Below are 24,479 nucleotides of genomic sequence, written 5' to 3'. Positions count from 1 at the left end.
GTCAAAACCTGCCCTTTGGCCGGCACCGCGGCTCACTAGGCTAATCCTCCGCCTGCGTCACCGGCACACCAGGTTCTAGTCCTGGTTGGGGTGCCAGTTCTGTCCCAAGCTGCTCCTCTTCCAGTCCAGCTCTCTGCTGTGGCCCAGGAAGGCAGTGGAGGATGGCCCAAGTGCTTGGGCCCTGCACCCGCATGGGAGACCAGGAGGAAGCACCTGGCTCCTGGCTTCGGATCGGCGCATGCCCTGGCCGTAGCAGCCATTTTGGGGGTGAACTGATGGAAAAAAGGAAGACCTTTCTCTCTGTCTCTCTCTCACCCCTCACTAACTCTGCCTGTCAAAAAAAACAAAAAACAAAAAACAAAAAAACAAACAAACAAAAAAACAAAACTACACTCCACCTCAGTTTTGGATTCAATGTACTGCTACTCTCCTCCCACTATAACCTCTCCTCCTACAGACTACACCTACTCTACTCCTCATTGTTATGTTCTGTATCAGTTTCCGGTTGTTACCATAACAATTTTTTTTTTGACAGGCAGAATGGACAGTGAGAGAGAGAGAGACAGAGAGAAAGGTCTTCCTTTGCCGTTGGTCACCCTCCAATGGCTGCCACAGCCAGCTGCAGTGCGCCGATCCGAAGCCAGGAGCTTTTCCTGGTCTCCCATGCGGGTGCAGGGCCCAAGCACTTGGGCCATCCTCCACTGCACTCCCTGGCCACAGCAGAGAGCTGGCCTGGAAGAGGGGCAACCGGGACAGAATCCGGTGCCCCGACCGGGACTAGAACCTGGTGTGCCGGCGCCGCTAGGTGGAGGATTAGCCTATTGAGCCACGGCGCAGGCCTACCATAACAATTTTTAAAAGATTAATTTATTAATTTGAAAGGTAGAGTTACAGAGAGGCAGAGACAGAGAGATAGAAAGAGAGGGAGAGAGAGAGAGAGCCTCCATCTGCTGGTTCACACCCCAAATGGCTGCAAGAGCTGGAGCTGCACAGATCTGAAGCCAGGATCCAGGAGCTTCTTCCAGGTCTCCCACTCAGGTGCAGGAACCCAAGGACTTGGGTCATTTTCTACTGCTTTCCCAGGCCATAGCAGAGAGCTGGATCAGAAGTGGAGCAGCCGGGACCCAAATCAGCACCTGTATGGGATGCTGGCACTGCAGGTGGTAGCTTTACCCACTGTGCCACAGCGCCAGCCTTGACCATAACAAATTAACAAGAACTTAGTGGTGCAAGCAGTAAATGTCATTGCCTCCCAGATCCAGAAGCCAGGAGCCTGACACAGGTCTCACAGCACTAGAATCAAGGGGTCTACTGGACTATGTTCCTTCTGGAGATTCCTCAGGAGAAGCAGTTTCATTTCCTTCTCCAGCTTGTAAAGGTTGCCCACTTTCCTTGGCTCACAGGTTCCCTCCGCCTTCACCAAAACCAGCAATATCAGACCAAGTCCTTTTCATGCCTGTCTCGGGTTCTTCCCTTTCCATGACCCTCTTCCACTTTAAATAACCCTTGTGATTACATTGGGCCCACCTAGATGATCTAAGCTAATCTATTTTACTATCAGCTAATTAGCAAATGTAATTGTCTCTATAGCCTTATTTCCCTTTTGCCATGTAACCTCACACATTCACAGGTTCTTGGGATAAGGACAGTATCATTTTGGGGGGAGCATTATTCTGCCTACCACATGCATTCTCCCATACTCTTCCCCCTAAATTTTCAGGAATCCTTTTAATTTCCTATTCATTATTGTGAAATTAATCTTAGCAACAATTAACTAATTGAACGTTGTATTACCAAAGGCCTTATGAATAATTTCAGTTAAGACTAGTTGCGAATTCTATATCCAGAGGTGTGGATTTAGATATTTATAAAAAGATTCCACAGTCTTTGAATGGTTTCATCTAAACTCATTTTGCATATTAAATATACTGGAGTTAAGTACAATTTGTGGGAAGCCATGGATTTGGGTTGGGACTTACACTGGGCCCAACACACCAAGCCAATACAGAGTTTCATTGCAGTAACTGATTTGGTTGCAGAAGGCCCTGCAGCCAGTTAACTGATAGGGGTGGGGAACCTTTTTTTCTGACAAAGGCTATTTAGATATTTATAACATAATTCACAGGCCATACAGGATTATCAGCTTGAGGCCAGCATTGTAGCATAGCTGGCTAAGCTACCCTCTGTGACGGTAGCATTCCATATGGGGGCTGGTTCAAGTTCTAGCTGCTCCACTTCCAGTCCAGCTCCCTGCTAACGTGTCTGGGAAAGCAGTGGAAGATGGCTCAAGTGCTTGGGCTTCTGCCACCCACATGGAGTTCTTGGCTCCTAGCTTTGGCCTGGCCCATCCTTGGCCATTTCAGCCACTTGCAGAAAAAATTAGCAGTCCCCCACACACACCTTGCCCCACTCCCTTCTCTCCCTTTCTCTCTGTAGCTCTTTCAAATAAATAAATACATCTTTAAAAAATCATTAGCTTAAAAATCAGCTGCTATAGATTTATTGAATTTCGAGTCCTGCTTGCAGTTGACTTGGCATAGCCAGACCAAATGATTTTGTGGGCCAGACATTCCCCAACCCTGGAACTTGTCTGCAATTAACTAGTGAAGCTGTAACCAGCTGACTGGTTGGTGGTCTTGAGCTGTAGTCAGTTCAGTTGTTTTCTATGTGGCACTCCTGTTTTTCTATAAAGGCTGTCATATGACATCATTCACTGGAGTGCTCAGAACCTGCTATGGTCTGGGAGCTGCCTGATTCACAAGTTGTTTTTCTTTTATTTTGCTCAAATAAGCTCTGCTAAGTTTATTTGGCCTAAGAGATTTTCATTTATCATTGGTAACTACTTTGGGAATCCTAATAAAATATAAATCATCTTAACATCTAATTGGCTTAAATTAACTGTATGGCCAGCGCCGCGGCTCAAATAGGCTAATCCTCCGCCTTGCGGCACTGGCACACCGGGTTCTAGTCCCGGTCGGGGCACCGGATTCTGTCCCGGTTGCCCCTCTTCCAGGCCAGCTCTCTGCTGTGGCCAGGGAGGGCAGTGGAGAATGGCCCAAGTGCTTGGGCCCTGCACCCCATGGGAGACCAGGAGAAGTACCTGGCTCCTGCCATCGGATCAGCGCGGTGTGCCGGCCGTAGCGCACTGGCTGCGGCGGCCATTGGAGGGTGAACCAACAGCAAAGGAAGACCTTTCTCTCTCTCTGTCTCTCTCTCTCTGTCCACTCTGCCTGTCAAAAAAAAAAAAAAATTAACTGTACTAATGATAACATATACCTTTTAATCATATTTCATAATTAAATACTGAGAGAAAAATGTTTCAAACAAGTAAATGTTTTAAAAGATTTGTACCAGAGTCTAGTGTTGCAATATATCTAAAATATTTCTGTTAGCCATTTGCACAATTCTGGAAAACGTCTAGCATGTCCTAGCTTAAAGTGTTCTGGTTGTTACTGCTGTCTTGGGTGCAAAGAATGGAGGCAGGTACAGACAGAGATGGGAGAAAGTCTGAAACGTACCCGCAAGTAGTGACTTTATTTCTAGGACATGAGTAAGGTGCTGGAGCTGAGCAGTGATAGAAATCGCATCTATTGTGTTTTCCAACACCATGCCCTTAAAAAAGGACAATGGAAACAGAGAGAAAAGAAGCCGGCAAAAGTTCTTGCAGAGGCCTCCGGAGGGTGCATTATGATTCTTGGTTCTTTATCTGTGTCATGCTGATAGTACTGAACAAGCAATATTTACTAAAGCAGTCAATTTTTTTTTAATTTTTTTTTTGACAGGCAGAGTGGATAGTGAGAGAGACAGAGTTTAGAAAGGTCTTCCTTTTTGTCGTTGGTTCACCCTCCAATGGCTGCCACGGCTGGCGCGCTGTGGCCAGTGCACCACGCTGATCCAAAGGCAGGAGCCAGGTGCTTCTCCTGGTCTCCCATGGGGTGTAGGGCCCAAGCACTTGGGCCATCCTCCACTGCACTCTCTGGCCACAGCAGAGAGCTGGCCTGGAAGAGGGGCAACCGAGAAAAAAAATCTGGCGCCCCGACCGGGACTAGAACCCGGTGTGCCGGCGCCGCTAGGTGGAGGAGTAGCCTATTGAGCCGCGGCACCGGCCAGCAGTCAGTTTTATAGAATCTTTTTACCCCTTCCTCAGGGTAGCCTTCTCTCCCCATTGCATCAGGAGGACTCTCAAACATATTGGATATCATGAAATCTTATGTTTCTATTTTGCAGCACTCATCACAGCCCTTATTACAGATTACTTTTGACATTGTTTAATGTGCCTGTCATGTGATTGCCTTGCTTGCCACTGCATCCTTAGCTTTTAGCATGATTGGCTCATATTAGATAATTCAGGTGTTTATTGAATTGGGGCAGGGGGCGGAAAGCCATGGTGTTTTGCTTCCGTTATAGTGTAGGGCTTCTAGTACAAGCAACATCCTCAGCTCTCAAAAACGTTTTCTGAAGAACCCAGGTCTCACCCATTAGGAACTATGCATAATATAGTAGCTGAGGCTGCCTCAGAGACTCCTGCAGGTTCTCCTTGGCTAGAGAGGAAACAATGTGAATTCAGCTAGGGGAGCATGTATTACTTGTAGAGGGCTTTTAAATCAGCCTTCTAGAATTGTGAAGTAGAAGTCACATCCATTTTGACTTATCTCAATTATACAGTAGGTTGAAACAGTAGCTCTCACAGTGTGGTCCCTAGACCAACACCATCACCCAAACCTGGGAATCGCTAGAAACTAATCAGGACTAGGGGTGGGCCGCTGCAATCTGTTTGAATAAGCCTCCAGGTGATTTAAGGAAGGCCACGCTGGAGAATCACTTTTAAACCGGCTTAAGTTCACTCTTTAACCTACAAAGTTACAAACGTTTGGGGAAAATGGAATTAAATTATAGGTGTATTTTGGTATAGAAAAATTGGAAATCCGTGTACTTAACCACGGACAGAGGTTCTACCTGGCTATCTGTGCCTTGAGTACCGACGCTCAATGTTTCTGCCCTCCGCAATCCTTACATTCCTTCTGCGATTTCCGTCTGTGAAAGGCCCAGTGCCAAACGCAGTCTTTAAGATGGAGCCCCTATAGGAAATTGCAGAGTTCTAGCCTAAAATGAGCCTTCACAGTACAGTCCGTTCATCAAACACACGAAATAAGCAGTTACAGATGACATCAGAATGGTATCGCAAGGATGCTGACCACCAAGTAAGTCCTAAGTTTTGCTCCTGAGCTTTGAGGGCCGGAAGTGGGAAAGGAGTGACCCCTGAATTCCTAGTTGTTACGCTCTTCCTGAAGCTTTTGATAGTGGAACCCTGGGTTTTAGTGCAGATGATGTACAGCAAGTGACATTTTCCTCCAACTCAAATCTGAATTACACAAGTGACATAATCAGACGGGGCAGGGGGCGAGTGGGAGATATAGACGATAACACCAGGTGCGGTTCTGTTTCACGACCGACCGACTGGCTTCAAAGAACAGGGTTTCCGCTGCGAGCCCCCTCCTCAGTGCGCTCCCACGCCCCGCGTTCAGTCCCGGTGTGGCCTGGAGACCGAACGGACCCAGACCCCACGGAGCCCGCGCGGCACAGCCCAAATCAACGAAGACTGCCCCCTTGCGGCACGCGGATGCGAGCCTGACTCACGGCCGCGCGGCCTCTTCCGCCCTGACCCCGGCGCGCCTCACGTCAATAGAGCGCTCGGCGCCTGCGACGGAGCCGCCCGCGTGAGGCGAGCGCCCCGCAGCCAATGGGACGCTAGGTGCGAACAGCGGTAACCAATGAGTTGCCGGGGTGGTCTGGCGTGCCGACCAATCACGAGGCCTCGCACCCGGATATGGTTCCTGCGTTCTGAAAACCTAGCTCGGAAAAAGTGAGGGGCTCCACGTGGGGCAGGGGAGCGCTGGCGCGGAGGCAGAGGTGCAGTGTGGCAGATTCAGGGGCCCGCTCGTGCCTTTGCCAGTAAGGTGACGAGTGAGGGAGCACATCCATGAGGCTCCTTATCCGTGGATAGCGGTCCCGCTGCGGCGTCTCAGAGCCTGGGCCGGGGTAAGCCCCTCGATGGTGTCCCACTGGGCGTAGCGGCTAGCAGACGCAGCTCGGGCCCGGGGGAACATGAATCTCTTACCGAAAAGCTCCAGGGAGTTTGGCTCCGTTGACTATTGGGAGAAGTTCTTCCAGCAGCGAGGAAAGAAAGCTTTCGAGTGGTATGGGACCTACCTGGAACTCTGCGGGGTGCTGCACAAATACATCAAACCCAGGGAGAAGGTAAGGAGCGCGGCCTGGCAGCCCTGTGTGCGCCCGGGACCGTGGGAACCGGTGACACTAATCCCGCACCGGCAGACAGTGACAGCCATCGGATCCGCGTTGTCGGGACTTCATGCCAGGTATCGGCTAAAAGACGACTTTAAGGTATTCTCTTAAATGCTCTCCGATAACAGACCTCCCGCCCCCTAGTAGTTAGTGTTCCTACTTGGAAGAGTGACTTCTTTAGTCGTCCAACTTAGAGGTCGCCCCCTGAAAGTGTGCTTTCCTGTTACTGGCTCCCTGTGGAATAGCCGGCACGTTTTGGCCTCTCTGTATGAATCTATTTAATCAAATAGTTGTTGGCTGCGCATTGAGTCCAGGCGCTGTGCTCAGCCCTTTAGCTGCACAGGTGTTAAGACAAACCTGCTCACAATTCACAAGTGAAAAGTGGTAAGTACAATAGTAGGAGGTTTGGTAGAGGTGGGGTTGTACCAGAAGAAGGAAAAGAAAGGTAACAAAGGCACCTTAATAGCTATAGAGGAAGCATTCCATGCGAGCTTATGGTGGCTGCTGTGTGTAGGCACCGACAGTGTTTGAATTCTCTTCATAAGCCCTGGTGAGTGGCCCTGGGTCCATTTTACAGATGAGGAAATTGAGGCTCTGAGAGTAGAAGTGGTCACATGGAAGTTTAAATTCAGGCCCGTCTGGCTCAAAAGCGTATATATCTTTATGGAGCAGAATTTTGGAGGATGAATGGGGGATCACTGCACAAAGAGGAAGGCTTCTTTGTGGTTTAAGTTTGGCTTCAGAAAATAACTAAATATCACGAGGTGGAACTGTGATAGGCATTAAGATTTGAATTCTCACAAAATGTAGTTTATTGTCTGGGGGAACCAAAGGCATATGTGGATTGAGAAAATAAGGTTTTGCCAGCCCTAGGTTTTCAACAGTGAAATTTGAGGTTTCAGCTCTAACTGCTGTTTGGATTCTGTGACTTCCTCTTAATTTCCCAGTCCTAAATGCTTGCCTCATCGGGAAGCACAAGCACGGTTAGTTTGCTTCTGTAACACAAAGCCCATTCTCTTATTGCCCGGATTGTAGCTCGGTGTGATTTTGACTGGTGAGAGTTGCTCTAACCTGTAGTGCTTCAGGATGGAGTCTGGAGTCAATTCTGGGATCTTGCTCCCTCCTGATAGCATTTCTTTCTTCCTTTCTTCCCTTTCTTTCTGTCTTTCTGTCTTTCACAGGCAGAGTTAGGCAGTGAGAGAGAGAGAGACAGAGAGAAAGGTCTTCTTCCCATTGGTTCACTACCCTAATGGCCACCATGGCCGGTGCCGCGCCATTCCGAAGCCAGGAGCCGGGTGCTTCCTCCCGGTCTCCCATGCAGGTGCAGGGACCCAAGCACTTGGGCCATCCTCCTCTGCACTTCCGGGCCGCAGCAGAGAGCTAGACTGGAAGAGGAGCAACCAGGACCTAGAACCCAGGGTGTCAGCAGCACAGGTGGAGGATTAGCCAAGTGAGCCACGGTGCCGGCCCTTTTTTTTTTTTTTTAATTTATTTTATTTATTTGAAAGAGTTACATTAGAGTTAGAGCCATAGAGAGAGGACTTCCACCCACTGGTTCACTCCCCAAATGGCCGCAATGGCCAGAACTGAGCTGATCCAGAGCCAGGAGCTTCTTCCAGGTCTCCCATGCTGATGCAGGGGCCCAAGGACTTGGGCCATCGTTTACTGCTATCCCAGGCCATAGCAGAGAGCTGGATTGGAAGTGGAGCAGCCAGGACTCGAACCAGCGTCCATAGGGGATGCCGGTGCGCTACAGACCGGGGCTTTAACCTGCTACACCATAGCACCGGACCCCAACGATAGCATTTCCACCTTCTGAAAACATGCAGTAGCCAAGGGCCGGCTGAATTCCTTGCAGTCTCTGAAGCACATTCCTTAGCCTGGATCACCTCCATCTCACTTGTGGCTTTTCTCCCCAGGTGCTGGTGATTGGGTGTGGCAACTCAGAGCTGAGTGAGCAGCTATATGACGTGGGCTATAAGGATATCGTGAACATCGACATCAGTGAGGTTGTCATTAAGCAAATGAAGGAACGCAATGCCACGCGCCGGCCCCAGATGAGCTTCTTGAAGATGGACATGACGCAGATGGAGTTTCCCAATGCATCATTCCAGGTGGTGTTGGACAAGGGCACCCTGGACGCTATCCTGACAGATGAGGAGGAGAAGACCCTGCAGCAGGTGGACAGGATGCTGGCTGAGGTTGGCCGTGTCCTGCAGGTGGGCGGTCGCTACCTCTGCATCTCCCTGGCTCAGGCTCACATCCTGAAGAAAGCAGTGGGTCACTTCTCTCGGGAGGGGTGGATGGTGAGGGTGCACCAAGTGGCCAGCAGCCAGGACCAGGTGTTGGAAGCAGAGCCTCGGTTCCCCCTGCCTGTCTTTGCCTTCATCATGACCAAGTTCAGGCCAACCCCTGGCTCTGCCCTTCAGATCTTTGAGCTGTGTGCTCAGGAGCAGGGCAAGCCCACCCGGCTGGAGAGTGCCGAGCGGCTGGCGGAGGCGGTGCGGGAGCGGCAGCAGTATGCCTGGCTGTGCAGCCAGCTGCGCCGCAAGGCCGGGCTGGGGAGTGTGTCTCTGGACTTGTGCGATGGGGACACGGGGGAGCCACGCTACACCCTCCACGTGGTGGACAGCCCCACTGTGAAACCATCGAGGGACAATCATTTTGCCATTTTCATCAGTGAGTTGGGATTGCTCCCTCTCTTCCCTGGAGGGGCTGGGGCTGGGGCTGGAACTTTGGTGGATGGGCATGTCTTTGCTGTTTTTATCTTGCAAGGGCTTGTATTTCCAGAGAGTTAGACTAGCCAAGGCATGATGAAAGGAGAGTAACAACTGCTTGCTTAGATTTGAGGCTGATTCCTTCTCATCTTGCATTGCAAAAGCTTGATGAAATATGAGTGAGGTTGGTAGGGAGAAGAAGAGAACAGACAGAAACCTAGCAAGATCATACGTTCCAGAGGTGTGACTTTGCAGCATGGAGTAATGGAACCAGTGCTGGACTAGCAGGCCTAAGATAGGAGCTGCAGGGCCTTGGGAGTCACTTCCTTCTCCACAGAATTCAGAGAGGCAGTACAGGATAGTGGCTTGACAAGTGAGCCCTGGAACCAGGCTGTCTGGGTCCCAGTCTTGGCTCAGTCACTTCCTGGCAGTGTGACATTGGACAGCTTCCTTTTTTTCCCCTGTGCCTTAGTTTCTTCATCTGTCAAACGGGGTCATAATGGTTGTATAGTTGTGAAAAGTGTAAAAACTCTTAGAAATGGTGCCTAGCACATGAAAAATGCTTTATGAATATTAGCTGTTATTACTGAAAAGAGTAAATGACAATAGATTTGCCTTTATAAGGATCAAAAAGTCATAGTATGAGGAAATGCTTTCCAAAGTAAAAAGTTTTAGACAAGAGCAAGGTGTTATGGTCATGTTGGTAATTTGTTTCCTGGTGACTGAACCGTTTTCCCAAGCACTCCATAAACTTGACTGTCCACCTGTGGGAGCAAACAGTGCAGGGATGTGAGCAGGGCATCTGGGCTTGTGTCCCAGCTTTGCCATTTCCGAGCTTTGTGAACCTGGGCAAAGGATGTATTTTCTGGCCTCAGTTCCTTGTTTATACAACTGGGGATAATAATAGTACCTGTGAAGAATCCATGAGTTTATATTTGTGAGCTACTTGGAATTCTGCCTGGCATGCAATAAGCATTGGTATTGTTGCTCTTGTTCTTGCACTTCAAGCCTGCCCACCACCCTCATCCCTCCGTACAGACTTGTGCCTGCTCACCCATCCATTGGCCTGCCTCAGGTCTGGCGGGCTGCGTTGCCCTGGCTCATGCACCAGGGAATTGATAGCCCCTCAGTGGGTCATGGTGGGGAAGGACGCTGGTCCTGGGTGAGGCTGGCTCCCTGCCATGTGGGCCATATTGGTTGTGGTCTTGAGCTCTCTTCCCAGGACTCCCTGTAATCAAGTCCCTCTTTCCAGTCCCCCAAGGCCGGGAGACCGAGTGGCTCTTCGGCATGGAGGAGGGCCGGAAGCAGCTGGCAGCCAGCGCAGGCTTCAGGAGACTGGTCACAGTGGCCCTTCACCGAGGTCAGCAGTACGAAGGCATGGACAGCATCCAGGCTGAGCTGTCTGCCAGAGTCATGGAGCTGGCCCCAGCTGGGATGCCTGCACAGCAGCAGGTAACGAAGCTTTGGGAGCAACCCTCATGGGTCTCTGAAGTCCTTAGCAGCCAGGGAGGTGGAGGGAACCTTGGGAGGAGCCAGGACCAGAGTGTGTGACCCTAGCCAAATCCTGGAGGAGTGTCAGCAGCTAAGAGTTCAGCATCTCTGGCAGTGAGAGGAAGGGGAGTGGTTGTCCTGAGTGAAAGCCACAGGGCAGCTGTGTCTGGAGGCCTGAAGGAAGCGCTCTTCATGGTGCAGACTGCTCTGCCTGTGCCTTTCTCCTAATCCCCTTTTGAACAGACTTTCCTGGGCCATCCTGTTCCTTGGAACTATCATTGTTGAAGCCAGTGTTGGGAGAAGGCCCTACCGGCTCAGCACAACTGTCAGGGTATTCGCATGGCTAGTCTGGTGTTTCCCTGGGAAGGTTGTCAGTATTAGCCATTGGCACCACCTGCCTTGCATGGGTAATTGACAGGTGATGTCACTGCAAGGACTGGACAGTCAGGATGGGTGGGAAAGCCCAGTTCCTAGAGGCTTGGGGCAATCATAGCAGATCTGGGAGAAGAAGAACCTAGGCTCCCAGGTCGCCAGCCTGTGGTTCTGCCCCCTGGGCAGACTTGTGTTTACAGGTGAATGTGTGTTTGATTCCTGCTGGCATTCTTTGGGTTGGTGGGGGGTCCCTCAGAAGAGAGTCATTTCAGGGAGGCCCACGCCTTCTGGAGAGCTTCTTTTGTGGCTTTTTGTCACCAGTGCCTGCGAGGTCAGGGGTTCCTGGGAATTATTGAATATTCCACTAGATCTTCAAGGAGTAATGATTGTAAAGATGATGGTGGAGTGGAAAATTTAGAGAAATAGTGTATTTTGCTCATAAGGTTTAGAAAAATTGGGGGTGGAGACAAGAACAGCTGGTGGTAGGGAGAAATTTCTCCAAATTGGGAGTAGTTGTCCCCCACCACCCCCGAAATTTGCTGGCTCTGTCCTTGTGTTCAGATTCCTTTGCACAGTTACAGCCCTTTCCTGAGGGCTCTCTCCAGCTTTCCTTGTCCAAGACTATGAAGTTCTTTTAGGGGTTTCCGACGAGAAGCTTCTATTTGTCTTGGGAAAGCTAACTATATCATGTTAGTGATTTGGGAGATCTCTGTGTGTTCATTGATTTTCAAAAGGTGAATCACATTTGTTGAGATTTATTAAAATTCCCAGAGAAGGCCTTTAATAGAAAGATGAAACTTTGCAGTTCTTGCTGTCCAGAATCCTGGTGTGAGAGTCCCTACGTTGACATGCACAAAGGGAAGGGATTCACCTTTCTTGCATTTCTTAATGGAGCTGGTGTTTGACCACATCTCTGGCTGTACCTTCAGGTGCCCTTTCTGTCTGTGGGTGGGGACATCGGGGTACGGACTGTCCAGCACCAAGACCGCAGCCCTTTGAGTGGCGACTATGTTATTGAAGACGTGCAAGGGGACGACAGGCGATACTTTCGGCGGCTGATCTTCCTCAGCAGCAGGAACGTGGTTCAGTCAGAAGCCAGATTGCTGAAGGAGGCGTCTCACAGAGGTGAGGCATCAAGGGCATGGTGCGGGGACCCCAGTTGACATAGTATGGACTCTGGGTTTGTGGTGGTCAAAAAGACCTGGAAGCTTGGCCAAGATGCAGGAAGACATGGCTGGGTGCATGTGCCTGGGCTGCCCTTTCCTGCCATCTGGGCTGGTAGAGTCTGAGTGGCAGTGAGCAGAGGGGGGTGCATGTTCTGTTCTTGAGCAAAAGTGTGGCTCTGAAATGTTAAGGAGCAGCAGTGGTGAAACCAAGTAAACGTGGCAGTCAGCTTTCAGGCCTGTGGTGTAAAGGGCATCTGTTTGACAGGATGTGGCCCCTGGATATTACAGGTGAGCCCTGCCCTCCTCTGTGGTGTGACTGTCACCTGTTTCAGATGGCTCTTTAAAAGTTTATTTATTGGGGCCGCCACTGTGGTGCAGTAGGTTAATTCTCCGCCCCTGATGCCAGCAACCCATATGGGCTCCAGTTCGAGTCCCGGCTGCTCCTCTTCAGATCCAGCTCTCTGGTGTGGCCTGGGAAAGCAGTGGAAGATGGCCCAAACACCTGGGCCCTTGCACCCTTGTAGGAGACTTGGAGGAAGCTCCTGGCTTCTGATCAGGCATTTAGGGAGTGAACCAGCGGATGGAAGACCTTTCTCTCTATCTCACCCTCTCAATGACTGAAACTGAAATAAATAAATAAAATCTAAAAAAGTTTATTTATTAGAAAGCTTAGAGAGACAGAGTGACAGATCTTCCATCCTCTATTTCACTCCCCAAATGCCTGCAACAGTTGAGGCTGGGTCAGACCAAAGCAAGGTGCCCAGAACTCAATCTGAGTCTCCCATATGAGTGGTAGTGACCCAGCTACTTGAGCCATCATCTGCTGCCTTCTCAGGGTGCACACGAAATCAGGAGCGGAGCTAGAACTTAACCCAGGAACTCTGGTATGCGATGTGGGCATTCCAAGTGGCATCTTAGCTGCTTTGCCAAATGCCTGCCCCTTCAGGGTATTTTAAGGTTGCTGGAGGCCGTCAGTTTCAGTGCTGTTCAATAGAGCTGTCTGTGATAAAGGACGTGTTTAATATCCGAGCTTCCAGTTGGGTAGTTACTAGCCGTATACAGCTGTTGGATTTTATTTTTTTAAGTTGATTTTATTTTTGTACTTGAAACAGAGAGAGAAAATGAGAATGAGAATGAGCACGAGAACTAGAACACAATCTTCCATCTGCTGGTTCACTGCCCAAATTTCCACAACAGCTGGGGCTGGACTAGGTTGAAGCCAGGAGTCAGGAACTCAGTGTTCCATTTCAGTTGCAGGGATCCAAGTTCTTTTTCTTTTTCTTCTTCCTCTTCTTCTTCTTTTTTTAACCTAGAAACCTTTTATTTAAAGTATACAAACTTCATGCATTTCATACATACAAATTTAGGAACGCAGTGATTCTTCGCACCCTACCCTCCCTCCCACCTGCACTCCCACCCTTCTTTCTCCTCCCTCTCCTATTCTGTTCTTTTCTTTTTTACAAAGATCTGTTTTCAATTAGCTTTATATATATCTAAGAATAACCCTACGCTAAGTAAAGGATTCAACAAATAGTTTGAAAAGCAAAAACTCTTCCTCAGAAAGGGATCCAAGTGTTTGAGCTGTCACTTCCTGCCTCTTAGTATGCATTAGCAGGAAGCTAGATTGGAAGCAGAGGCAGGATTCAAACCCAGGGACTCTAATATAGAATCAAGAAACGGTTTAACCTGCTGTGCCACAGCATACACCATGAACACTTGAATTTTTAATTTAATTATAATTAATTTACATTCACATTTTTAAAGGATTTATTTATTTATTTGAAAATCAGAGTTACACAGAGAGAAGGAGAGGCAGAGAGAGAGAGAGAGAGGTCTGGTTCACTCCCCAGTTGGCCACAATGGCTGAAGCTCAGCTGATCCTTCGGAGCCAGGAGCTTCCTTCGGGTCTTCCACGTGGGTGCAGGGCTCAAGGACTTGGGCCATCTTCTACTGCTTTCCCAGGCCATAGCAGAGAGCTGGATCAGAAGTGGAGCAGCCAGGACTTGAACCAGCGCCCATATGGGATGCCGGCGGCTTTACCTGCTATGCCACAGTGTCGGTCCCTACGTTCACATGTAAATGACCAATGTAGCTAGTGGCTAGCTCTAGGATTCCTTTGGTGGTCTCCAGGATGCCACTCAGAAACTCTGACTGATGGAACATCAGTCATTTGTTAACTTGTTTTCTCCACTGGGTATGTATGTGTCGTAAAGCAGTACTTATTGTGATCAATTTAACAACAAATGCATCAAGTAAAAAGTGAGTGCTCCTTTCCTTCCCCTTTGCACTTCAACTTCCCTTTTTCAGGGATGGAATCTGAAATTGGGTGTCCTATATCCCATGGTTTGCTTTGCCTGATGACCATGCCGTCCTCACAGCAAGGCCATTTGGAAAGAGGTGGAAAGAGAATTCAGATTCTTGAGGTTGTAGATTTGCACTGAGCCCAGGATCGAGTACTCTGAGCAGAATGGTTTTTCTTTAGGAGTTTCCCCTGCCCAAGGGCACCTGTGTTTATTGGGTCTCTGCCCTGTTGTTTGGCCCCCTGGCTGTAAATTGGTTCAGTTTCATCTTATTGGAACCTTGGCAAAATTACTTTAAAAGAACATTTTTCCCCCCTCCGTTTGGGTTTTGGACTTTTTTGTTATTGTCAAATTCCTTGCCTTTCATGGCGGGAATGGTCTCCATCATGGAAACATTGTGAGGAAAAAGGGAGCACATAAAAAAGTTGACTTAGGGGAGCTGGCATTGTGGCTCAGCAGGTTAGGCTGCTGCTTGGAATGCTTGCATCCCATATCAGAGTGCTGATTTGAGTTCTGGCCTCTGCTTTCAGTCCAGCTCCCTGCTAATGCACCTGGGAGGCAGCAGATGATGGCTCAAGTGCTTGGATCCTGCCTATGTGGGAGACCTGGCTTGGATTGGGTTTCTGGTTTCTGGCTTTGGCCTGGCCCAGCCCCGGGTATATAGGCATTTAGGGAGTGAATCAGTGGATGGGAGCTCTCTGTTTCTGTCCTTCAAATAAATAATTAAAAATTTTTAAAAAAATTATTTCATGTCCTTGAAAAGCACCCCATTGCTACATATCAGTCCCTGAGGCTGCCATGGGATGCAGCTGGTTTCTAGGAGAAGACACAGCTATCTGCTTAGTTATTCTCCTAGAGCAGCTGAGGGCATGGGTAGAGGGAAAGCAGAGGGACCTTTTATAAGAATTCCCCTTTCTGTGGACGCTGTGATTTTCTGTTCAGCGTGCCATGTGGCATTGTCTAGATGGCATCATAGAAAGATGACAGATGTTGGAGGCAAGCAGGCCCAGGTTCCCATCCTGTCTGCATCACCTGTTAATTCTGTGCTCACTTAACAGCCAGTGCTCTCTCTATTTTCTTGTACCAAGTACTGGGGCGATAGGGTTGTTAGAAGATTTAATAGAATGGATGTCCTGGCACAGTAATTGACACAGTGGAGTAATTGGTTATTTTGTGTCTTTATTCTCTAAAAAGAATTTATGAATCCACTTTTCTCCTGTTTCAGAGGTGAGGTTGTAGGGCTCCTTTCCTGATTCCGTGGTATGAAAACGTGTGCATGGTGGTGGGCATGGAGGAGCCTTGATTTGTGTTTTCCAGTTTCTGTTATATGAATATTCCCATCAGCCAATTTAAAGCTACTTAACATGATGTCAACCTATTTGTGAAATTCCTGTTGTCTGTGGAATCTGTTCAGGCCAGCTGCACACTGCTGCTGGTAGTCCTTGCTGTCCAAGGGCTGGTGTATGAAGCCTGGGACTTTACCAGTCTGTTGTCTCTCTCTTAGCTCAGAAGAAACGGAAAAAGGACCGGAAGAAGCAGCGGCCTGCCGATACTGCTGAGCATCTGCCTGCAGCCCCAGGACAGTCCATCGATAAGAGTTACCTGTGCTGTGAACACCACAAAGCCATGATCGCTGGCCTTGCCCTGCTGAGAAACCCAGAGCTGCTCCTAGGTGAGAGTGATGCCACTGCCTTCCATAGTCGGGAACATGTAAGAACACAGATGTAGTTAAAGAACAGTGATTACAAACTGAAGAATGCACATAGATTAATATCTTTCTTCATCCCAGCCATGTTCTGCGTTAATGAGCATCCAAGTAACTTTTGTCCCAAACTTAGCTTGTAATCTTGAAATGACCATTGCCCTTAGAAAATGGAGTGACAGTTCCCAAGCAGTCTCATTCATGATCACAAGGCGGTCAAAGTGCAGTGCCCCTTTTCTGGGTTTCAGTTCAAAAGGCTGTTACTGCCTTCCCTGAGACCCCAACCAGCAGAGGGCAGTTTTGTTGTCTACATTCTGTTTTCTTCATTTTTAAAAGTTAAGATGTATATTTGACAAAGTATGTAAAGAACACAAACTTTAGATTGTTCAGCCTGATGAATTTTTACATATGTATATACCCATGTTAAGTAGGTGGTACCTATATTAAGTATGTCTCCAGTGCCTTTAGATAATGTCTGAGTTTTCGGTAATACATTATTTGGGCAGTAGATTGAATTTTTTCTTGAATTTCTAAAAAAAAAAAAAATTCTTACAGTTAGTGTAGTCATAGCTTATCACTAGTAATAGGTTTGGATCTGACTACAGTAGCAGATGTGTTCATGTTTCGGTCTAAGTTCATAATTGTTTTCACCTGAAGTCCCTGCATATGTCTTATTGAAACACCCTGCACTTTTGGCCTATGTTGATGTGTGTCTTAGAATTTTAGTTCTTAGATTTAATCCTGGGGTCTGTCTCCTTTTGGTGATTCTTTCGTTTCTTGTTTTCATTGAGCCCCTCTCTGGTTGCTAGTTTCTCTGTGTTTAGGGCTAGGGTTGGGACCTTGATTTTCTGTGGTTTGTGGAACTTGGATGGGTTGCCCTCTGTTGGCTGAGGTATCTGGGAATGCAGTTATAGCCTTTTGAGAACGAAGAAAGGGACATTGCACTTGGATTGCCTCATGGTCGTGAACAAGACTGCATGGCCATTGTTCCTCCATTTTCAAAGGATGAGGGTCTGATAATGCTTGTAGTAGAGACTCTAGGTACCAAGACAGGTGAGTGCTTTGGGATTTTTAAGAGACCATAAAAATAACTTGTTGGTTCATCCTCTGGATCTAGTTTTTGTGGGGCCAGACTTGAGTTTTCCATGTCAGTTGTCTCCTAAATTCTGGTGGAGACAGGGAGGCCAGATCTCTGTCTTGGATCCCTGAGCAGAGCCAACAGTCTGATTTCCTTTTTGCCCTCCATGAGGCTGGTACAAAACTTTACCGTGAGCAGATGGCCAAGTGATGCTCTCTTCTTTTACTGCAGAGACCCCGCTGGCATTGTTGGTCGTAGGTCTGGGAGGGGGCAGCCTCCCCCTCTTTGTTCATGATCACTTCCCGAAGTCCTGCATTGATGCTGTGGAGATCGACCCCTCCATGTTGGAAGTGGCTACCCAGTGGTTTGGCTTCTCCCAGAGTGACCGAATGAAGGTCCATATTGCAGATGGCCTGGACTATATCAGCAGCCTGGCAGGAGGAGGTGAAGGTACTGTTTGTTATTGGGGTGGGTGGAAGGGTCTTGGGAGGGGGGAGGAATCTATCCAAGGTTAGAATTCATCTCTAAGAAGTGGCACCTGTGTCATTCCAGTCTGTGCTGTGTCCATGTGGCTTAAATGACGTAAATTTCTTTTTCACAGTTCTGGAGGCTGGCAGTCCACAACTAAAACACCAGTAGGTTTGGTTTCTCCTGAGGCCTCTTTCCTTGGCTTGCAGATGGCCGTCTTCTCACTGTGTCTTCAGATGACCGTTCTTCCTGTTGAAATGACCAACATCCCTGTTGTTGCTTCTTTATTTTTTTTTATTTTGTCAATTTTTTTGAGATAACATAATTTTAATTTGCATTATAGTCAAAGACTTAATGGTTCTACTAAATAAAGAATTCAACAAATAGGGGCCAGCGCTGTGGCGTAATGGGTAAAGCCACTGCTTGTGGTGCCGGCATCCCATGTGGGTGCCAGTTTGAGTCCTGGCTGCTCCACTTCTGATCCAGCTCTCTGTTATGGCCTGGGCAAGTGGTAGAAGATGGACCAAGTTCTTGGCCCCTGCACCTGCATGGGAGACCTGGAAGAAGCTCCTTGCTCCTGGCTTCGGATAGGCACAATTCCAGCTGTTGAGGCCAACTGCGGAGTGAACTAGTGGATGAAAGAACTGTCTCTCTCTCTCTGTCTCTGTCTCTGTCTCTGCCTTTCTGTAACTCTGCCTTTCAAATAAATAAATTCTTAAAAAAATTCAACAAATAAAGAGTAAAAAGACCGTAGTCCAGCAGGAAAATAGGTAAGGGTTGTAAAGAACAATCAAATGAAGAGATGTTCAACTTCACTCATTTAAAGTGAATTTTAAAAGTCACAAAATCATTAAAACGAAGACATTGTTATTGTATTTGGTCCCATGCTTATGACCTTGTTTAACCGTAATTACCTCCTGAAAGTCCTGTCTCCAAATACAGTCACATTAGGGCTTAGAGCCCTAATGTCATTCTGTATTTATTATTCAGTAAGTATAGAGTGCCAGCTATGTGCTCACCAGGTGCTAGGGGATAGCAACAAATAAAGCAGACTGTTTTGGGTGGCGCCGCGGCTCAATAGGCTAATCCTCTGCCTGTGGTGCCGGCACCCGGGTTCTAGTCCCAGTCAGGGGGCCAGATTCTATCCTGGTTGCCCCTCTTCCAGTTCAGCTCTCTGCTGTGGCCCGGGAGTGCAGTGGAGGATAGCCCAAGTCCTTGGGCCCTGCACCTGCATGGGAGACAAGGAGAAGCACCTGGCTCCTGGCTTCGGATCAGCGCGGTGCGCCAACCGCAGTGTGCCAGCTGCAGCGGCCATTGGGGGGGTGGACCAATGGAAGGAAGACCTTTCTCTCTTTCTCTCTCACTGTCCACTCTGCCTGTCCAAAAAAAAGCAGGCTGTTTCTGTTCTTAGGGGTTGACAGGCTGTTGGACCTCCTTTCAGACCCTGCAACATTGCCGCTTCCTCACCTTCCCAAAGACTCTATAGAGTCTGTGACTGGATGAAGAAAAAGGGAAGAAAAAATGAGATATATATGTTGGGAGGTGTTCCTTGTAAATCCTTCAGCTGCAGGTGAAGCCAGAAATGGAGCAAAACAGTGTTTATGTAGATGAGTGGTGCTCAGCCTCAAATCTGCAGGGAGCCAGGGCATGTTACTGGCATCTAGTGAGTAGAGGCCAAGCATAGCAACTAAATATGGTACAGTGCATAGCACAGCCACTGATGACAAAGAATTACCTGAAGCAAAACGTCAGTAGTGCTGAGACTGGGAAATCCTGATACATGTGCTACTCAGTGGGAATTCTGAATAGCTCTTCTGTTACTGGAATTAAGGCTCCATTTTGCTTTAATAAATTGTGCTGTAGACTTAGAATAACAGGCGTATTAAGTATCTGTAAAATACTAGCAAAAACTGCTCCCCTAATCCTCTGCAACTTTATATATGGGCTCTTGGTGGCTTTGGTGCTTTCTGGAGCCTGCGTCCCTCAGGGAGAAGTTGGATTGGTTCCATTCTGCAGGAGAGCTCAGCCTGCATTCCCTCAGAGTGCTAATCACTGGATTAGCGTGCTTTCCAGGAAGGGTGTGGCAAACCAGGATGCCTTGGATGAATTTTTTTTTCTTTAAAGATTTATTTATCTATTTGAAAGGCAGAGTCACAGAGAGGCAGAGGCAAAGAGAGAGAGAGAGAGCTTCCATCTGTAGGTTCACTCCTCAGATGGCTGTGATGGCCACAATGGCCAGAACTGTGCTGATCCGAAGCCAGGAGCCAGGAGTTTCTTCTGGGTCTCCCATGTGGGTGCAGGGGCCCAAGGACTTGGGCTGTCTTCTACTGCTTTCTCAGGCCATAGCAAAGAGCTGGATCAGAAGTGGAGCAGCTGAGACTCCAACCGGTGACCATATGGGATGCCGACACTGTAGGCAGTGGTTTCACCTGCTATACTACAATGCCGACCCCTTGGGCGAATATTTTGATGTTGGAACAGATGCTGCCTTAATTTTAGTTGCAAAATGAATTTAACAAACACATCAAGAGTTGTACAGGTTCTCTCTGAGGCTAAGGCTAATGTAGGTAATGCATTTCCAGCAGTGCCAGGCACATGGCAGTACTTGGTCCACAGCAGTGTTGCTGCTCTTACTCTCTATAGCTCAGCTTTGATGGCCTCGCCATCTTCTCTAAGTGCAACAACTGTGGAGATTATTGGCAACTCAAAGCTGCAAATGTGAATGTCAATGAGCCAAAGTCTCAAAATCAGATCTGTGCTATGAATAGAAACAACCATGCAGCAATCCTAAGTGAATTCTTATAGCTTTAAATCCTCATTCACATAATCTTCAAATGTGCTGAAAACATACCAGTGGCATTGCATGCAGCCCTGTCCGTTGTAAAAACTGCTTCATATTATAAAGGAGCAAATCCACTTCTTCATCAGTTCTTTCTCATCCATTTAGCAAACGAGGTCATGACTTTCTTGAGCCAGCTATTGTTCAAGTAACTGGAAAGGATATAGTCACTGGAATTTAAGAACATTTTCTCTGGTGAGGCAACCTGTGCCATTTGCAGAGTTAAGTTAAAGTTACCACGTGCTGGGTCAGCCCCTTAAAAGCCCAGACAACTGCTCTGACTGTATATGGAATTACCCGGGGCCCTTCCTGGTTAGTCAGGAGTGTAGCTACCATATTCTCAGCATTTAGAAGCTTCCCAACATGGCTCTGATGTTCTGCCGGGGTTGGAAACCACTGGTATGGATGGATTAGCCAATGGGGTCTTTATGCTAGAGTGGCCCCCCTAAGTGTGTGCCTTTGGAAGGTGCTTTTAAATGTGGAGGAAGACCCATGACAAGGGTTCTGCTGGACTGTGATGTCAGTGTCCTACAGGTAACCCACTTCCTCCATGTTATTATCCTACTCTCGTAGTCCTCCTGCCAACCACAGGTCACGGAGGAGGTGGAGTGTAAGGATGGAGATGGCGTTTCATCCTGCAAAGATGAGGACTTGCTTGCTTCTCTCTTGCAGCTCGGCCCCGCTACGATGTCATCATGTTTGATGTCGACAGTAAAGACCCAACACTGGGAATGAGTTGTCCACCTGCAGCGTTTGTGGACCAGCCTTTCCTGCAGAAGGTCAAAAGCATCCTGGCTCCTGATGGTATGGAGAGGAGGGGGGCAAGGCCCTTGAAACACACTCTTTTTAATGAAAAATGCACATCACTGTGTAGCCCATCAGTTTCCTCAAATCAGCTCACCCATTTAGCAACACCAAACACAGAATGTTTTTAGACCCTGGAAGTCCACTTATCCTCTTGCAGTAACTCCTCTTCCCAGGGGACTGCTATCCTAACCTCACCATAGCCTGGTTTAGCCTGTTTTTGTTCTTTATATAAATTGAATCATACAGAATGTATCTTTAAGTGTCTTTGCTTTCTCTTTGCATGTTTTGTGAGGCTCATCCATGCTGTTCATTTTTATTACTGTGTGTTATTGTGTGACTATACCGCAACTCATTTCTCCATTCCATGTTGGTATTTGGGGTGCTTCCTGTTTGGGGCTATTAGAAGTAATGCTACCATTAACCATGCCCTTGGGTAAAGTATGTTAGCAGGTCTCTTGGGTATATGCACAGGATTGTAACTGCTGGATCACAGTTGCTGGGTATCTTCAACTTTCTCACATGCTGCCACATAGTTTGACAAAGTGGCTGCAGTGGTTCACACTTCCACAAGCATGATGACACTAGCTGTCATCCAAATGGTGCCCACATGCCTTGAAGCAGGCAGTGTTACTGAATCTTCATAGCAGTCCATCATCAGGTGAGACTGAGGTTGAGAGATTTGCCAAGGTGGTACAGGTTAAAGTTGGAGCTCCAAACTAGGTCCTTGTCACCTGAAAGCTGGTGCTCTTCATCCTGTGTTCATAGCCCTGTATATGTTTTCATTTGGTGAACTGGACTGATTTAGAACCTCAACTGTCACAAGCCGAGGTAACCTTGGTCCTATCTTTGGTTGATAAATACTCTATGATGTCAAGAATGCTGTCCCTGTGGAGCTGGTAAATTTTTCTTTGGGAAAATGAAGTGTGAGGTATGAAGAATGATAAAATAATGTGTTAGTAGCACAGAAAAGCAAGAAATAAGATTGAGGTGTTTAAAAAATATTTAAATTTTTTTTAAAGTTTGTATTGTATTTGAAAGATAGATCTTCAGTCTACTGGTTCACCCCTAAAATGCCAGCTGGGCCAGGCTGAAGCCAATAGCCAGGAACTCATTCCAGGTCTCCCATATGGGTGGCAGGGACTCAACCACTTGAGCCATCTCCTGCCAACTCCCAGAGTGCACAGTAGCAGGAGCCTGGACTGGAGTTCAAAGTAAAGCTGGCATTTATTCAAATTCAGAGATAACTAGTGACTTAACTGCTGAACCAAATGCTCGCTCCAGGCTCAGATTTTCTTATGGTTCACATAGTTCCCAGCTTTTGTCTTTCTGCTTGTGTGTGCTGTGTGTTTGCAAATTCATTGCTGCTGTATGTCGCTCCCCCTCTTCGTGGAGGAACGACACAGGACCCTGCGCTGTTCTTTTGTCTGCTCGGCCCTTCCCGGGTTTGCTGCTGGTCCTTCCCGGGTTGGCTGCCGATCCTTCCACCTCCGTGGAAGGGCGGCTCCCCCTGCCACTTTCCCCACTTCCGTGGGGGAGCAGCACACCGCCGGCTGGCTCTCTCGGCGGCTGCTCAGATGTTATCCGGATGTTCCCTTTAGATGTTCCTGGTGCATGTTGTCTCTCTCCTCCTTTATAGTCCTCTTCCACCAATCCCAACTCTGCTACCCACACGCCGAGTACGCTGCTCTCCTCCAATCAGGAGCAGGATCAGCTCCTGCAGGTTATTGGTCGAACTGGAGGCAGCTGTGTAGAAGTTGTTTACTCCTCTCCCAGCGCCATATTGTGGGAGAGCAGATGCATAGAATAAGTCTTAATTCCGGTAACTTAGTCTAGTCCTAGTTGCTCCCCACAGCTGTAGTTGCTTTTCTTAGCTTCCCTGGGACAGGAATCAGCATTCTCAGAGCTAGTCCTTGTCTCCAACATGTCCTCTGATTTGTTGTCATTCTGATTCCTTCCCACCCTACAGGTGTCTTTATCCTTAACCTCGTGTGCCGAGATATGGGACTGAAGGACTCCGTGCTGGCTGGGCTCAAGGCTGTGTTCCCCCTCTTGTATGTCCGGCGAATTGAGGATGAAGTGAATGAGATCCTGTTCTGTCAGCTGCACCCTGAGCAGAAACTTGCCCTGCCAGAGCTCCTGGAGATGGCGCAGGCCTTGGAACGGGTGCTCAGGAAGCCTGGGAGGGGTTGGGATGACACTTACATCCTGTCAGATATGCTCAAGACTGTAAAGATTGTATGATCATTGAGGCCAGGCACTCTGCTCGGCTTCCTGCCCAGACTGACCCTGGACTCCTGGCCTGCCAGGGACTGAAGAAATACAACACACAGTGGTTTTTAAGCCTTGTGTTTTTCTTGATTTCTTACTCGGCTCCTTGTGACCCCCGGCTTGGGGAGGTCTGGGAAAGTACCTTTCCGTCTTCAGTGCCACTGGGTTCATGGGCTTTGCTTTCTACACTGAGTAGGGCTCCTTGAGACTGGGAGACAGCAGGGCACTCTGCGCCCAGAGAAGGTAGACACAGGATCCCTATCCATGTGAGACAGATTTGAGAGCATCTGCTGACTCCCTGCAGGTGGCACTGCCACTACTATCATCCCCATTTTGGGGAATCTGCTATTTAACATGTTTCCTTATCTACCCAGACTTTGTAGCCTAAGCCATTTGTTTGTTCTGTCCTTAGTGGAGGGAATGAAGGTGGCTGGTCCCACAACTGTCATTGTCAGGGAGCTGCAGACCAGAAGTCTTGTTCTTCATTTGCTCCCTGCATTGACTGATGACAGCTGCCTACATGCCAGACTCTGCATAAAGAGCTGTGGTAGAAGGACAGATGTCCAAGAATGGCCAGAAAACAGATTAGCAATAAAAGCATGTTCTAGGCACCTTTCTCTGTGGTTTGCGTACACTGTCTCACTTCATCTGAGATAAGGGATGGTTAAGCCAAAATGACATCTAAACCCAAATTTCACTTAAGTCAGAAATATCAATTCCGTTTATCATGACTATTAAACCAGTGGTTCCAAGATTGGATTTTATCCTAATTATGCCATGGCTGACTTAATGAGGAGTGCCATGGGAAATAGATATTTTAACTGTTCTTCACCCCAGCTTATCTTTTCATGGGTCCTTAAAATGGATTCTAACCTCTGGAGGTGAAACATATTTCAAAGTAAGGTTGTCATCCTTATGCAATAGTGGTATTGCAGTGAGGAAAAGTGTTGTATTTTCAGATCTTGTCC

General features: G+C 48.0%; 1 protein-coding gene across 7 annotated transcripts in view; it reads left to right on the top strand.

Moving 5' to 3' along the window:
• Positions 1 to 23,583, top strand: part of METTL13 (methyltransferase 13, eEF1A N-terminus and K55) — a 47,761-nt gene extending 24,178 nt beyond the window's left edge. For 2 of the 7 annotated variants that reach the window (XM_051858358.2, XM_051858359.2), the window contains exons 2-8: positions 8,223 to 8,982; positions 10,273 to 10,472; positions 11,813 to 12,008; positions 15,854 to 16,021; positions 17,361 to 17,579; positions 21,109 to 21,240; positions 23,210 to 23,583. In XM_051858358.2, the coding sequence (XP_051714318.2) occupies positions 8,328 to 8,982; positions 10,273 to 10,472; positions 11,813 to 12,008; positions 15,854 to 16,021; positions 17,361 to 17,579; positions 21,109 to 21,240; positions 23,210 to 23,484 (1,845 nt within the window). In that variant the 5' untranslated portion in view covers positions 8,223 to 8,327 and the 3' untranslated portion in view covers positions 23,485 to 23,583. Of the gene's footprint in view, positions 1 to 5,799; positions 6,403 to 8,222; positions 8,983 to 10,272; positions 10,473 to 11,812; positions 12,009 to 15,853; positions 16,022 to 17,360; positions 17,580 to 21,108; positions 21,241 to 23,209 lie in introns of those variants that run through there. The other 5 variants (XM_008264068.4, XM_051858357.2, XM_002715894.5 and 2 more) reach the window with 5 other exon arrangements.
• The last annotated feature ends 896 nt before the right edge of the window (positions 23,584 to 24,479 follow it).

Source organism: Oryctolagus cuniculus, chromosome 7 (assembly GCF_964237555.1).
Source record: "Oryctolagus cuniculus chromosome 7, mOryCun1.1, whole genome shotgun sequence".
NCBI lineage: Eukaryota > Metazoa > Chordata > Mammalia > Lagomorpha > Leporidae > Oryctolagus > Oryctolagus cuniculus.
The sequence above is the reverse complement of the archived record's forward strand: the minus strand, read 5'-3'. Positions and strand labels throughout refer to the sequence as shown.